A 16518-nucleotide genomic window follows, 5' to 3' on the forward strand; every position below is an offset into this window, starting at 1 on the left:
TTCGTCGAGAAAGCCGAGGAAGCTCGCCAGCTTGCTCGGAATCGCATCCGCACCCAGCAGAATACCGACGCCTACCGTTACAACCGGACCCGACGGAATGTCCAGTACTTACCAGGCGACCGCGTGTGGGTGTGGACACCTATCCGACACCGCGGGCTCTCAGAGAAATTGTTGCGCCGCTACTTCGGCCCCTACGAAGTTGTACGCCGCCTCAGTGATGTGAACTACGAGGTGGTGCCTCAAACCTCTGATCCTGGCTCGAACCGACGCCGTCCCCGTGCTGAAGTCGTCCACGTGGTACGGATGAAGCCGTACTACGCACGCCAGGGCTAAGCAACCCTCACAAACCGCTTCAGCATTGTGTACATTCCTGTATGTTTTCTTTTTGTCTTTTCATGTTGGCGCTCTTGCCCATAGTGCGCGCCCGCTGCCCTTGAAGCGACCGGGCCGGTCGCTTTTGAGAGGGGAGCAATGACGCGAAATAGGTTTGCACGTGTTGACACGGGACCCTTAAGGCGAGAACGACGAAGTTCGTGGTTGCGCGCGTGCTCTCCGAGGACCAGCCATCGCTAAAGGCAGACGTTTTTTCTCAATCTGTCGGTGCTAAACTGTTTTAGTTGTCATAGCTGGGTGACAATATCACAGTATCTGGTGATTCTGTCCCTCTGTCTATTCCTCCGTTGGATTTTCATGCCACATAGGGGATTCTTCTATGCGGGCGCGGTATGCGAGACCTCGTGATACGGGGTGGGCCCCCTCGATAGTTGAGGTTGGGTACGTGGGTGTCGGGGGACGCGAGAGCCGGGAACCATATAATGTGTCATTCCTGCTCGTCGGAGATGATATAGTTCGTGTTGGCTTTGAGTATAACATTCTTAGCCTTCGGCAAAATTCTGCCTAATGCATACTTTCTGACTGCCATCTGCGAGTCACTAAGTACGTACCTGCAACAGGGGTTAACGATGGCCAGGGCTGCCGCCGCCTCTTGCGCTACCTCCGGGTTTTTGCCGCGTATACCATACAAACTGATCAAATGTTTGTCGGTGTTGAAGACTGCCACTGCGAAGGCACGTCGATCCTCGTATTATGCCGCGTCTACGAACAGCGCTTCCTTGTCCCTACCGGAGGCTTGTGGTAAAGCCTTGGCTCTCCTCTCTCTTAGACCTTGATTGAAATCAGGGTTCATGTTCTTGGGTAGATTAGCCACCTGGAGCTTCTCCCTGATCGAGCATGGGAGAGATGTTTCGTCGCCGTGCTGCTTGTGATACGTTATCCCGAGCTTGTCCAGGATGCTCCTGCCCGTTCGTGTCCTCGTTAGTCTCTCGAGCTGCGAGAATGACTGTGCCTCTATTAACTCTTCAAGCATGTTGTGGACGCCCAGCTGTAGCAGAAGTTCCGTTGGAAAATAAAGTTTACTCTATCTATCCATTCTAGTGCTATCTGTGAGGCCCTGTGCCATCTTGTGTGCTCCTCTAATGAGGGTGTTCAGTTTGGCCCTTTCCGCCGTGTACCAATTGTGTTATGCGGCCACGTAGGCGATGCAACTAATGACGAAGGAGTGTATGAGTCTGACGACGCTGGCCTGCCTCATACCCTGACGTCTGTTGGTGATTGTTCTGATGAGCCTCATCGTGTTCGTGACCTTAGTGTCGAAATTCCTGACCGTTTCTCCGTTGGATTCTATGAGTCCGCACACCTTAATCTGCTTCACCATGGGTATTTCTTGTCCGTTTTTGGTGCGTACGCAAATTTCTTCGAATGCAGCATGTTGGATGTAACCATGTAACCATCTTCCCGTCAGCGTCGCGTGGTAGATGAGAAGTTTGGATTTTTCTGGGCGAGCAGACGAGACCGGCTCTGACGAGGTACTCTTCCGCCATCTCGACCGTGGTCTGTAACCACCGCTCGATTTCTCCGTCGCTTCCCTCGCATACACAGATCGTAATGTGTGAGTATATGGTGTGATGCACTCCCTCGATGGCGTCGAGACGCTCAGGGAGGCCGATCATAATGAGATCAAAGAGCATAGACGAGATCACCGAGCCTTGCGGGGTGCCTACGCTGCAAACGTTTTTGTCTTCGGATGCGAGCTTGCCCAGCGTTAAGGTGACTTTCCTGTTTGTGAGGAAATCCTCAGCGTAGCTGTACGCTCGGTTTCCTAGATTGAGTGCGGCAATCCTACGCAGTATGGCTGCGTGAGCCGCGTTGTAGAAGGCTTTCTTGAGGTCTAATCCTAGGATGGCCCTGGTACCGCTCGTCTTGCTTTAGAGTATCTGGTGTTTTATTTGCAACATTGCATCCTGCGTGGAGAGATGAGCTCGAAACCCGAGAATGGTGTACGAATACGCTTCGACGTCTTTTAAGTGCGCGTTAATCCCTCTGAGAAAGGCACGCTCCATTAACTTGCCGACACAAGACGTGAGAGATATTGGTCGAAGGTTGGCGAGATCTAGAGGTTTCCCTAGTTCGGGGAGGAGCTTCATTTTTGCTCTTTTCCACTGGTCGGAGATGGATCCTCGGGTCCAGCAATCATTAATGTAGTTGGTCAACACGGAGATGGTCTCGTTGTCCAAGTGACGAAGAGTCTGATCAGTTACGTCATCCGGTCCCAGGGCCGACTTGCTTTTGAGCTTTTGCAAAGCAGCCGAGATTTTAACCTCGTCAAAGTCTCTGTCCAGAGAGAAGTTTCGTTTTCCCGTGCATTCCCCGTGTGGAATAGCAGGGTTCTGTGGGGCGTGTCTGTCGTAGAGTTCGTAAAGGATTTTTTCGTCGGCCTTCGCGTGTGTCTTATCTTGAGCATGGTTTCTATATGTAATGCCTTGGTCTTGGTCGGGCCTACCAGGTGCCGGAGCCACCGCCACGCGTTACCGGTGCCAATCCGTCCGTCCAACGCGTTGCATGTCCCATCTCATTGCTGTTTACTAAGAATTCTGCAGTGTTCTCCTATTTGTTTGTTGAGTAACGCTATGCCTTTCCTCAACTTCCTATTGTGTCTGTTTTTGCCACCTAGCCTGTAGCGATCGTTTGGCCTCCCACATATGCACCAGGTCGCTGTCAATCTTCTCGACGCGGAGTTCTGGCGTTACAGTCTTTGCTGCTTCATTGACGTCAGCCATCACTTCTTAGGCCAATTCTTGAATCTCTGTGATGGGCGCGTGCGTCATTCCGGCTCGATTTTTATGGAACGGGTCCCAGTCCGTTCATTTGAAAGTTTTGTAGGGTTCGATCTTTAAATTCTCCGATAATTTTGTGGTCACTAGTACGGTCTTCGAACGTGTTTTTCCATCTGGCTCATCTCGCCTTCTTGACTAATGTTAGGTCTGGCGTGGTGTCTCTTGTCAGCCCTGTTCAAATTCTGGTGGAGGAGCTGGGGTCGCTGTTGAGCGTCCGGCCTGTCTCCTGTTTCTCCTGCCTAAAGCCTTGCCTTTGGCTCTAGTTTAGGCGTAGCCCCACGCTCCGTTCCGAGCGTTAAAGTCTCCCCCGATTAGGAGAGGGTGGGAGCCCGCAATGTCGGCGGCCCTCCTAAAAAGGGTTAGGAAGCGCTGTAGTATGTGCGCGGGGTTGCTGTATAGATTGAGGATGCACGCGCTGAATTGGCTCTTGCTTTTGGGCATGATTTCTACGAATACTCCTTCGATCTGCGCTACCTTAATGTCGTGACGAATGACCCCTAAACCTTTCCTCACTAAAGTAGTTACCGCGCAATTCTTCCCGAACGGGGGACCAATGGCTTGGTAACCGGGTAGGTTTACTAATTCATGTGTCTCTTGTAACACTATAACGTCGGGTTTCGATCTGCTTTTAAGGTGTTGTTGCAGGACCACTTTCTTTCTCAGCGTAACTCCTGCAATTCCACTGCCATATCGTCCGCGCACCACTTTTACCCTGTTTGCCGATTTCGGTCTGGTCGTATGGTGGCGGTCTGAACGGCCCCGGATACTGCCACGGTGTGTGTAGCGGCGTTGTGTAATTAATAAGAGGCGACCCCAGTTGTGGGGGCCCCTGCTGTGGTAACTCGGTGCAGTATGGCTTCCCTAAGACTTGGGTTGGCCACGTTGTTTTCGAGTTGCTCAAGTCTCGACATTATGGTCGAGACCACCAGCGTGCTGTTACAGAAGCCTTCTGCTTGTTCTTGGAGTACATTTTGCATTTCTCTTAATTTCTGTCCTAGGTCGGCCAGCGGCGATCCGGTTTCGCTGCTAACAGCCGGAGCCTTTCTCTTAGGTGGCGGAGGGCGGTCGTCCTCCTCCATGCAATTATAAGGGGTTACTGTAGCTCCACCTCCACTACGAGTACTGGGACGGGAGGATATCTCAGTCCTTCGACTATTATTAAGTTCCTGGTTTTATCTCGGGAGGTGGGTGATTAATTCTCTTAACTGTGCCTTTTGAAGTCTCATTTCTGCTATTTCCCTAGAAAATGCAGTCTCCTAAGATCCGCCGCAGTCCGACGAGCCTTAGACCGCGTCTGCCCAGCTGCCCTTGTTGGTCGCCTCTTTGACCGCCGGACTGTCTCCCCTGCAGCGGGACCGCGATCGCGTATGGCTCGTTGATCTGGTTCGGGCCTGTCCGTGTGTGGCTCCGTGATCTGGTCTTTATGGTTCCCGAGCGGGCCCTCGAGGGCGAAGGGGGCCTGGTCTTCCGGGAAGGGTGTCAAACTGATTCTCTGGTAGCCTCCTGTGCTAGGAATTATTCTTCCTGTTGTCGTTGTCTTTCACATCGTCGTCTCTTGACTATATACGGCGTCTTGAAGCGAGCCTTGCAATTCTTATCGGCTTTTGAGTGGTCCCCCCCGCAAAGTTGGCAACGGGGGCTGCACTCGTGGTCGGGACCTGGGTTGGCCGTGCCGCAGCCTCTACAGATGCGGTACTGCGGGCTGCGACACACGTCTATGCGGTGATCCAGTCTGCCGCATTGGTGGCACATGTCGTCTTGTTTTCTGCAATACGCGCACCTGCTCAGCGCGCCTCGGTAGCGGACGAAGGTGGGAACTTTCAGTCAAGGAAACAGCATGATGACCGTGGTGGTATTTCTGAGTCGTTTCGCAGCGACTGCCGTAGGATTCTTTGATGTATCTATCGACCGGGGAGGTGATGTCCCGGGGTGAATCTTAGAGAAGTATATCCGCGATGACTCCTTCGGAAGTTAGGTCGGGTGCCGATTCGTAAGCATTGGTCTCAAAGCCCAGGCCGTTGACCACGAGGCATTCGACTCTTTGGCATCTGTCTTTACCTGTTCCCACATGCGTTTGGAGGCGACCGAACTATTATTTGAGAAGATGCTTCTGGCAAGGGTTTTTAGGCTTGTCTACAAATGCATAGTGCATGGTCTTTTTTCTGTTTCAAGTTAAGAAGGTTGTTGTAAGTTGGGCATCTACGAAGATTGCCCCAGGCCTTATTCTAGTCTTTCTTTTTTTTTTTGCTACAGTACATTCCTGTGTCCACCAGGGTCTTAGTTTCTCTCAATGTTCTCCAGTAGATTGGGGTTTAGCTCTTTCAGCTGCTGTGAATATGTAATTATTAAATATTTCATTAAACTCATCGACATCTAGATGGGCTGAAAAACGTTCTACCAGGATTGACTGTTTCACTGAAAAGCGGCCAGTCTTCCATTTGGATTTTCCAACGACGCGGACTGCAGGTAATGATGGGTAAAGTTGATGCCACGTTGATTATGGCAGGCAAGTGGTCACTGCTGTATGAATGAATGAATGTGTGGTTTTTATTGGCGCAAGGGCCAGGTATGGCCAAAGAACGCCATGCAAGTGTTAATGATTTCGTACTTGAGTGATGGGTTCTATGAAGTTGATGTGACGTGCCTTTAAAGGGGCCTAAAATATAGTCACTGTAAAGTGCTTAAAATGTACGTGTAATAAAATTATGGCGATGACAAATGACGCGTACTATGAGCATTGAGGTGCATTTCAAAATAATGATATGATATTAAAAATTGCATAAGTTTCTAAAATTCACTAGAGCACCATGGCCTCGTTAGAGCCTTTGCAACACAAGGGCCTGGAGGCATGTGCTATATAAAACAACTATCACAGCGGCATCCTCTGGAAAGAGGATGCGCTACGTATTTATTGGGCTCATAACATGTCGGACAACCTCATTTAAAAAATTGAGGACTACATTGGTGTTGAAAAATGGTTCCTTACCAAGAAACATAGCTGGGTGAAAAGGTATGCAATAACGATACGCAAGAGGAAAATGTTTCTTTCATTCAGATTCGGCTTTGCGACACTCCAAGAGGACGTGGAGGACGGTCAGCCTCTCACCACATTGACCACAGATTGGCGGTTCATCTCCAGTTAGCAGAAAATTGTGAGTACCAAATGGGTGTCCTATTCTGAGGCGGCAGAAAAGGACATCGGTTCGCCGTGATTTTGTTGGGAAAGGCCAAACACCTAACTGTGGCTTTATAACGTGTAGCTTATTGTTTATTTCTGCGTTCCACATACGTTGCCAGTGTTGTCGCAGTTTCTTGCGCACGAAAGGCTTCAGATCTGTGACAGGAACAGCAGCTGTAGGAAAAGTGTTTAGTGATGTGAGTGATGTGAGTGATGTCAACCAACCATTGTCAACCAATACATTGCCCTCGATACCTCTATGGCCAGGTACCCAGCATATCACTACATGTATATGTGATAGATAAATACTGCATAAGAGGGAGTAAAGTTCAATGAAAACAAGATTTTCAGCTTTTGTAATGAAATTAATGCTTTTACGAGACTTAGCCAGTCTGTGTATACAATTGCTCTGTCGAGTTTTAATTTCTGTATATGTTTTAAAATTATGGGGTTTTACGTGCCAAAACCACTTTCTGATTATGAGGCACGCCGTAGTGGAGGACTCCGGAAATTTCGACCGCCTGGGGTTCTTTAACGTGCACCTAAATCTAAGTACACGGGTGTTTTCGCATTTCGCCCCCATCGAAATGCGGCTGCCGCGGCCGGGATTCGATCCCGCGACCTTGTGCTCAGCAGCCCAACACCATAGCCACTGAGCAACCACGGCGGGTTGTATATGTTTTACTGCAGACAGTACTGCATAGGTTTCTGCAGTAAAGATGGTTGTTTGCGGGTGAAATAAATCAGATTTAGAAAGAGAGGGACCAACCGCAGCATAAGATACACCAGCATGTGATTTTGACGCGTCTGTGTAGTATTCGGAGCAGCTGTACTTCGATTGAAGTTCACGGAAATGCATAGCGATTTCGAGGTCAGGTGCGTGCTTTGTGACCTCTACAAAGGATACGTCACAGTCTATCACCTGCCACTCCCAGGGCGGTAATAGCTTAGCTGGAGGCATTAGGCGATGTTTGAGAACAGGGACATCCATTTCCGTGCTAAGTGCTCTTGCACGCAGTGAGAAAGGACGTCTCATAGAGGGTTTATTATGAAAAAATGTTTCACACGTCAAGTCGTTAACAGTTTTGAAACACGGATGTCATTTATTCGAGCGCATATTGAGAAAATAGGTAAAACTGATGTACGTTCTCTGAAAATGTAGTGACCACTCGTCTGACTCTGCATATAGACTTTCCACCGGGCTTGTTCTAAACGCGCCAGTGGCCAGGCGGATACCCAGATGATGAACGGGGTCTAACATCTTTAGCGCACTCGGTGCAGCAGAGTGATATACTACGGCACCATAATCTAGTCGTGATCTAACTAGGCTCCTGTAAAGATTTAAGATGCACCTCCTGTCGCTACCCCATGAAGTGTGGGATAGAACTTTAAGTTCATGGTTTTTAGACATTTTTCTTTATGTTATTTTATGTGTGAAATGAAAGTGAGCCTGGAGTCGAGAATAACACCTAGAAATTTGTGCTCATTCTTGAAGGGAATTTGTTGTCCACCCAGTTCTACACAGGGATCAGGTACCAGGCCTCTCTTTCTTGTGAAGAGAACGCAAGTACTTTTGTGCGGGTTAATTCTAAATCCATTTTGGTCTGCCCACTTGGACACCTTGTTTAAGCCCTGCTGTACCTGTCTTTTACATACTGTAAGGTTGCAGGATTTGAAGCCTATCTGTATATCCCGAGGTATCCCGAAGCCCAAATAGTGTTGAATAGTGTAAGAAGTGTAACTTGTGCGTCAGTATGTAGGTTTCTGATCATGTTATACATGACTCTGTCAGGTCCCGGTGCAGTGCTTTTGCATGTGTTCAAGGCAACTCTCAACTCGGCAATACCGAAAGCCCGGTTATACGGTTCATTCTGCCTGGATTTTCGTATGATTGGCTTACGCTCTACTATTTCTTTATGTTTAAGAAAAGATTGGGAATAGTGCGCTGAGCTCGACACTCGCTCAAAGTGCTCCCCAAGTGAGTCTGCCTGGTCTTTCAGTGTATCGCCCTCTGTGTTTACCAGAGGGAGTGAATATGCTTGTCGCCCTCTTATCCTATTAACCTTGTTCCAGGCTTTGGCCTCATCTGTATAGGAGTTTATACTCGATAAAAACTTCTCCCAACTTTCTCTTCTAGCCTGTCGGCGGGTTCTCCTGCCTTGGGACTTTACTTTCTTAAAGTTAATAAGATTCTCCGCCGTGGGAGAGGCGCGTAGCAACCTCCACGCTCTGTTCTGTTTTTTACGAGCGATCCTACAATCGTCGTTCCACCACGGGACACGCCGTTTGCATGCCAGGCCATTTACTTCTGATATGCATTTTGATGTGGATTCTATTATAAAGGCTGTAAAATACTCAACAGCAGCATCAATTCCTAACGAGGATATGTCATCGCATGATATACTAGTTAGGGTTCGGAATTTCTCCCAGTCAGCTGTGTCAATCTTCCACCTAGGAGCCTGTGGTGGATATTCGTTTTCTGTAGGTGATCTTAGCAGTATGGGGAAGTGGTCACTTCCGTAAGGATTGTTGTTAACTTCCCATTCAAGTTCAGACAGTAGTGACGGGGAAACTAGGCTAAGATCAATTGAAGAAAACTTTTTGTTTGCAAGACAGTAATATGTGGGTGCCTTCTTATTAAGCAGACACGCACCGGAAGAAAAAAGGAACTGCTCAATAAGACGACCTCGCGCATCGATACGAGAGTCTCCCCACAGGCTGCTGTGTGCATTGAAATCACCCAGAACAACATAAGGTTCTGGCAGTTGATATATAAAGGACTGAAATTCATGTTTGCTTAGTTTGTAATGTGGGGGTATATATAGCGAGCAAATAGTAATAAGTTTATTTAGCAGAACAACTCGCACCGCCACTGCTTCCAAGGGGCTTTTGTAGCTGTAAGCGCTGACAGGAAATACTTTTATGAATAAAAATGGCAACACCGCCTGCTGATACGACAGCATCATCGCGATCTTTGCGAAACTTGACATACGGTGGGAGTGTTTTTTGTAGACAGCACTTTTGGATTGTGTTTTTGGATAAGCTCTTGCACGTCATCAAGGTTCCTAAGACCTCTGACGTTCCATTGAATTATTTGTGTATCCATATTTGAAGTAAATAGGTGCTGTGTATACGGAAACACAAGTATTAATTACAGAGATTTCAGAGATTAGATTGCAGAGCTCTTTCGACGCCCTGTAACCGGGGTTTTGTCCGTTTTGAAGCGTTCGAGGGAGCCTCACCGCTCATTAGGCGCTTGGTGCGCCTTCAGGATAGCTGTAGTGTCCATTGCCTCTTGTTAGGCGCCGGACACGTGCTCTTGCGAGCGAGAAATTTCCCGAGAGGGTCCCACCTTGGAGGGCAAGACCCCTGCGCCCACCAGCCCGGAGGTCGTTGGGGCTCCCTGAGGGATTTGGCTGCGCCGGCTGTTGCCAGCGCTGGAAGAGGCCGGGGAGGTTGGGGCAGTCTCGGCTGCGCCCACCTTCAGGGTTGATAGTCCCTTCTGCTCAGTTGGTGGAGCAGCGCTAGCTGCGACCACTGTGGGGGCAGATAGCGTAACTGCCGACTCACTGCTTGTGGATCGGACAGCCGCCGGAGGTCGTCGTGACGCTGCCCCCTGACGCGCCACTTCGGCAAAGCTTTTCTTTGGCAGGTATGCTACCCGCCTTCGTGCCTCTTTGAACGATATATTCTCTTTTACTTTTATCGTTACAATTTCTTTTTCCTTCTTCCAGGAGGGGCACGACCGCGAGTACGCGGCGTGATCCCCGTCACAGTTTACACAGTGAAGGGAGTTCCTACAAGCTTCAGTGGCGTGTTGAAGGGCACTACATTTTGCACATGCTTGACGGCTCCGGCAGCTCTGCTAACTGTGGCCGAAACGGTGGCATTTGAAACATCTTAGGGGATTCGGCACATATGGTCTGACACGGAGCATGATGTACTCGGCCTCTACAGACTCGGGCAGAATACTTGAAGCAAATGTGAGTATTAGGTGCTTCGTTTGAATTTCTTTTCCATCCCTTCTCATCTTAATTCTTCTCACATTGACAACATTCTGCTCAATGAAGCCCTCCAGGAGCTCAGCCTCTGTCAGCTGGAGCAAATCATCATCCGAGACAACGCCGCGGGTGGTGTTCAGAGTGCGGTGTGGAGTTACTGTCAATGGAACATCTCCAAATGATACTATACCGGGCAACTTTTCGTATTGTTTCTGATCATGCAGCTCTAACAGCAGATCACCACGTGCCAGCCTTGATACCTTGTAGCCTGGACCAAGGACATCAGTTAAGGACTTGCAAACTAGAAAGGGGGAAATGTTTCGTATTTGTTTATCGGATTTTTCTGAGTGGATCACATGGTACCGTGGGAAGTTCGGTCTTTGACGTCCAAGGAACTGGAAAACTTCATCGGTGCGCCCTCTTTTCTTAGGGCGATCAGGAAGCGGAGGGAAAGAGCTAGCCATAAAGGAATTCAAGTTTCGGCAATAACGCCAGCCACCCACCATGGAGCCCTACAAGGGGACGCTACAGGGACTGTATGTACAGGTCCTGTAAACGCCAGCTGTACGTCATCACTATAAGCAAATATGAAATAAGCTAGGTTGGTTATTCACACAAGATTAACCCTTGCTGCCTGGAAAATTGGAAGTAAAGAGAAGCCAGGAGAAGACAGGAAAGATGGAAAGTGAGAGAAAGACGAAGGTTGCAGGGAGAGCGAGAGACAGGAAAAGGCAACTACCGATTTCCCCCGGGTGGGTCAGTCCGGGGATGCCATCTACGTGAAGCAGAGGCCAAAGAGGTGTGTTGCCTCCGCCGGGGGGCCTTAAAGGTCCGAACACCCGGCATCGGCTAAACCCCCAGGGTCCCCCGTTCCCCGGACACGGCTAAGCCGCGCACGGCTACACGCGGGAGGGTCCAACCCTCGTATGCTCGGGTACGTGGTATCGCAACACACCAAACGTCTGCTGACGCAGACACCCCTGCGGGTTCTGTTGTATGGATTGTCCAACAGTTCCCAGTGAAAATCAATGAAAAGAGCAGGTGAACAGAGAGATAAATAAGACAGCTAAAGTTACGTGATGTAGGTGAAAAATAAGTAGGTGCTCCTGAATTTAAAAGACAGATATTGTTAGACAGGAAGAGATATTATATGAGTTCTCCTCGTTGGTCAGTTTCCTTATTTCCCCAAAGACTACAATAGTCGTAAAAATCACCTACAAGCGTAAAAGGGTCCGGTAGCTGCTCAATCATGTTTTCAAGTTCTTTCACACTTATACTTTCGAGGTGGGAAGTAGAAAGAACAGACTGTTACTGTTTTAAAACAAGGAATAGTCACGGCAACCGCTTCGAAACGAGTATTAAATGTAACTGCTCGGGTAGGAGTGTCGCCTTTTACGACAACGGCAACTCCTGGAGACAGTCGGCTGGTGTATTGCCGGTGTTTTCTAAACACGGAAAAGATCTTTAAAAACTGTGATTTTGGTGTCTACATTTGTTTCGTGTAAATAAAAGGGAACTCGGGACAAGCTATCTATGCTGTCTTTTTGGTCACCTACGTAATTTAATAGAGAAGTACTTGTGCAATAATAGATACATGTCTTTGGGCTTTCCTGTCCTAATGCTTTGCTATTTAATTCTTGAAAACCAAACCAATCGGATCGAAAACAAAACGACATTTTAACACGTGATACGCAGTTTTGCGTGTTGTCGTAATGTGTGTGCTTTTGATTTCCGAAGCCAAGAATTAAGCGTCTCTAATAAGTAGAAACGGCAATTTTAAGCAATAATTATGTTGTACTTAATAACAGCCGACTTACTCACAGTAACATCATAGACTACATCCGGTGTGCCAATACTTCGCCGCCAGGCCTCGCCACTTACTGGTTTTGAGACTTCATTTGCCGATTTAAAATTGTAATTCCTATTTAGATTGCGAACAGGCTGCTAGATTCTATCAATATAAATCATAGTCATCTCATTTCATCAACGTCTCGCAACACATTCTAGCCAGTTTTCAGTCGCTTTAAAGGCCCGAACACCCGCACTGGCTCAACTCCCAGGATCCCCCTTTCCCCAGACACGACCAAGCCATGCACGGCTACACCGGGAGGGTCAAACCATCATGTGCTCGAGTGATGGTGTGCGTTGTGTGCGTTGTGTCGCAGCACACCAAAGACCTGCTGACACAGACGAGCTTGAGGAGTCCCCTAATAGTTAGTTTAGTGACTCACCGTTCTTGCTATACTGTGTGGTTGTTCCCCGCCGCTACAACGTAACAAATAAATTGGCCCAGTGACAGTGAGCAACCACCTGACCACATTCAGGACTGAATTGGTGTCGCGACATACATCATTCCCGATTTGTGCGAATTGGACTGCTCCGTTCAATGAGTTCGTGAAGGCTAGCTTTCGCTGACAAGGATTATCAGACTGAAAGGAACGCGCCAGTTGGACAGCGCTGAAGCCACTCATAATGATTACGTACTTGAGGAATTCTATGACCACCGGTAAGAGAGAATCAATGGCATTGCGAATAGTTTGGGGTGCGCTGTAGAGGTTGAGAATGCATTAAGTACGAAAGATGAGGATCAGCTCAGGTGCGACAAGGGGCGTGGGGCTGGATAAGTGTGTTCTCGATTACTGTGATCCACTCGGTCGCCAGCGAAGCTACCAAGTGCTGGAAGCATCGTGTGTGTTTCTATATGTTGTGCAGCCTGGCAGGAAAAGCGGTTGGTTTCCTTGAGGATATGGTGATTCAGCTTCGGCGGCGAGAAATTAAATGAGCGCACCTTTTTGCAATGGCACTCTCCCCAGTTACATTTCCAGATGTCGAGGGGATATGCCGGTTGCGATTTATTTTAAAGTGGCAGTCCATGATCGCTATTACAAGGTTCGCAGGTAGCGGCCTTTATGTGTTATCGAGTTGGGTGAATGTACAGGATAAAGCATAGAGTTCGTGGCTAGAGTTGATGTTATGAGAGTGGTGGTTGCATGTATATGTCGACGGAGTGATGAAACTTGCATTTCCGGCATGGTTTCATCCGGGCATCATCTTGGCCGCCGCGCCCGCCGCAGTTCGATGGGGGCGAACGAAATGAAGAACCACTCGTGTACTTATGTTTGGCGCGTGTTAAAAAAATCCACTCAGTCAAAATTATTCCCGAGTCTACCACCACGGCGTGCCTCATAATTCATTCGTGCACATAGAATCCCAGACATAAATTTTTTATGGATGCCGAGTGTGATGACAGATGGAGTATTCGTTTCAGTGCCGGAAATTTGAGTACCGGGCCTGCGACAAATGCTTGAACTTCGTGTTGTAAATAGCATAGCGTGAGTGGCTCGACCAATTAGAGTGCGTCTGTGATACCTTCGCCTGGGTTGCTGTGTACCACGAGCTTCTGCTGTCTTCTAATGCAGGCTGTGAGCTGCTGCCGGGTTCAGGCAAATAGCTGAACAGCCATACCAATGTCAGGAACTATGAAATAACTATGATGTGGCTATGACTACAAAGGAGAGATTATTAACTGGCAGAGGTGGGACGGTACCGGCCTTTGCGCATCCTAAGACAATTCATGCGACAGGTCCAATCGCAGCTTGTGCTACACGGGCTAGAGGTCGTTACCTGGTGCGTATTTGGAGCAAACGTTTGCGTGCAGGAGGGAACCAGTTTCTGCCTTCGTTATCTCGTCCATAAGTTATGTCTTTGTCTAGGAGAGCGGCTTCTCTCGGAGTGATGTTGGGGTCCGGGATATTAGGATGACGAGACATCGAAGCATGCAAGGCCTAGTGCAAGCTAGGCCTTGCATTAGTTTCGGCTTTACCGCTATTTGGCCCAAACCATTCCGTCTCTGCATTTGAAATTAGCTCCCCTAGTAGGCGTCAGAATAGGCAAATTTCGCCCCTTATTGTTACATAAATTTGTTTGGATCATTGAAGACAGAATGTGTTCGGTAGAGTATCTTTAAAAATTAACGAAATCGGAAGGTTAAATGCCGCTAAGGCTCTAAACCTTTCAGATGTTCGAAATCGTAACATTGAGAGCACCGTAAGCCGTAAGACAAAGCACCACCAGAAAGGAACAAAAAGGAGCGCACTTACCGGTTATTACGGGTGTCGCCAAGAGCAGAGGACCTGTCACAAGTCCTGAGACACCCCAGGTTAGGGGAACCCGGCAAGGACCAAGATAACCGGTGATCAACAATGGCGAGAATGACGAAGTCGCCGCCATTAATAGGGACAATACTGAAAATAAGCCGAGGAAAGATACTAGACCTTGAGAAACGGTTACCGCAAACATTGCTGCCGAGAGAAGGGCAAACGTTAGCGACGCAAGCAAGGTTCGGTTCACAAAACCGCGGTCGGAGAGGTATGGCAGCGCAATGTGGCCTACAAGCAGGTCGGTGGCCGCGCAGTATGTTCCCACCAGCTCGGCATGAGCCAAGGGTACACCCTTGTCCCTTGCATAGTCAACTATTATCGTTCTAAATGTAATTGCTGAGTAATTGATCACTGTATTTTGGAACACGAGTACGTAAAACCTTGGGTCAGTAAGTAGAAGGAGCAGTCCGGCTTTGCTTGCTGACGGAAAGGCCGTTTTTTTGTCCTCATCACGGCGCACTCTTTCAACGTTGCTTGTCAGCGAAGAAATTGCATTATTCTGCAGAGGCGTGTTCATAGCTTGCGGCGGGAAAATATTAGCAAAGCCTGGCACGCACTCAGGTGTTTGTGAGGTCCCAGAGACAGTACTATCATGCCCATGAAGTTGCTGTACGGGATTCATGCTGCCTTTTAGGGTAGTGTTTGCTGGTGCTGATGGGGTGCCTCCAGTGTCTTTCTTCTCAGCGTATATGTTTATTTGGCTATGTGGAATCGGCTTAGCCATTTCAAAGAGCACAACGTTATTTTCCTGGCGTGTAGACGCTCTGTCAAAGTTTTTACAGGACATATAATTCCTATTTGCTACGTTTGTTGTGCTCGTGTTGCCATGCAATGATCCTTTGTAATGGCGCCTGCTTTCTATTGACCTAGGTGTCACGCCACACGTAGTTTCGGTATTAGTGTGGCCAAAATGCTGTCGTCCCATAACCGGACGCCGCCGCAGAACTAGCACTAGCGCCGTTACGTGCATAAGAAGCGCTCCACAAAGTGCCAGCGTGCTGCGGACGCCGTATACTGAATTTAGACGGGATACAATGGTGGGGAAAACAAGAGCAGCCAAGGTGCGCCCGCCGTCTTTCAAACCCATTGCGAACGACTGATGCTCCAGGAACGAGGTCGCTACAGTCACCGCCATCGTATTCTCCATGAATCCGATTCCCAAGCCTACGAAAAGAACAAAATAGAAATAGAAATTTAGTGTAGGACGCTACGAAGGTGACGCAAGTAGTTGAGATCAGCTAAACGCATTTGCAACCAGTGCAGCTTGTCATGAACGCACGGGAACGTTGTGGTTATCTCTTTGACAGACAAGTTGTTCAATGCAGCCTAATTCCATGGCATCCACGAAGAACATATGCTCGAAACCGTCAAATAAAAATAATTCCTTAATATTATGTGCCACATCCGTGACCTCATAATGAGGCGTGCCTTAACGGGGGGTTCGGGAATAATTTTTACCCGTGGTGTGACGCTATACCTAGCTTTTATTTTTAGAGCGCAGCTCTTAGGGGCCCGTTCCTGCGTTGAGAGTCGGTGTCGCTCGGCGTAACTGAGCGAAAGAGCACAGCGAGGGTTAAGGACGCCGAGAGTGGAGGGCGCGAGGTGGAAAGCTCAGGAGGACAGTGGAGCGGCAGCTTGAGGAGGAAAGCGGAGGAAAAGTATGGCGAAAGGATGAGCCGTAAAGCGGAGTGGTGCAGGGGACGCGCTCCATGGCAGCGACCAGGCGTGCGCCGAGCGTGTCCACCGACACCACATACGGAAAGAAAAGCCAAGTGCGCAACCATACGAGGACGGTGAAATGCAGATTGATGTTGCGGTCGTGTGTGTCAGTCCACTTTCACCGTCCTCGTCTGTTTGTGCGCTTGAAGTTTTTGTCACGTCTTACCAACGTCGTGAAATAGCCACGTAATGGAAACAAAGCGCTGGTGCGGGCTTCAGACTCACTGTGCATGCGCTACTTCGCGACGCAACTAGTGGAAATGCTTCGCCTGCCCCTGCTGCTAAAC

At 48.7% G+C, this 16518-nt stretch overlaps 1 protein-coding gene across 1 annotated transcript in view; it reads right to left on the reverse strand.

The window, feature by feature from the left end:
* The window catches only part of LOC126524466 (uncharacterized), a 116813-nt gene that overhangs the window by 30226 nt on the left and 70069 nt on the right, over window positions 1-16518 (reverse strand). Inside the window, exon 4 of the mRNA XM_050172780.3 lies at window positions 14453-15676. Within this exon, the coding sequence (XP_050028737.2) occupies window positions 14453-15676 (1224 nt within the window). The remainder of the gene's footprint in view (window positions 1-14452; window positions 15677-16518) is intronic.

Source organism: Dermacentor andersoni, chromosome 3, assembly GCF_023375885.2.
Source record: "Dermacentor andersoni chromosome 3, qqDerAnde1_hic_scaffold, whole genome shotgun sequence".
In the NCBI taxonomy this organism is placed as follows: Eukaryota; Metazoa; Arthropoda; class Arachnida; order Ixodida; family Ixodidae; genus Dermacentor; species Dermacentor andersoni.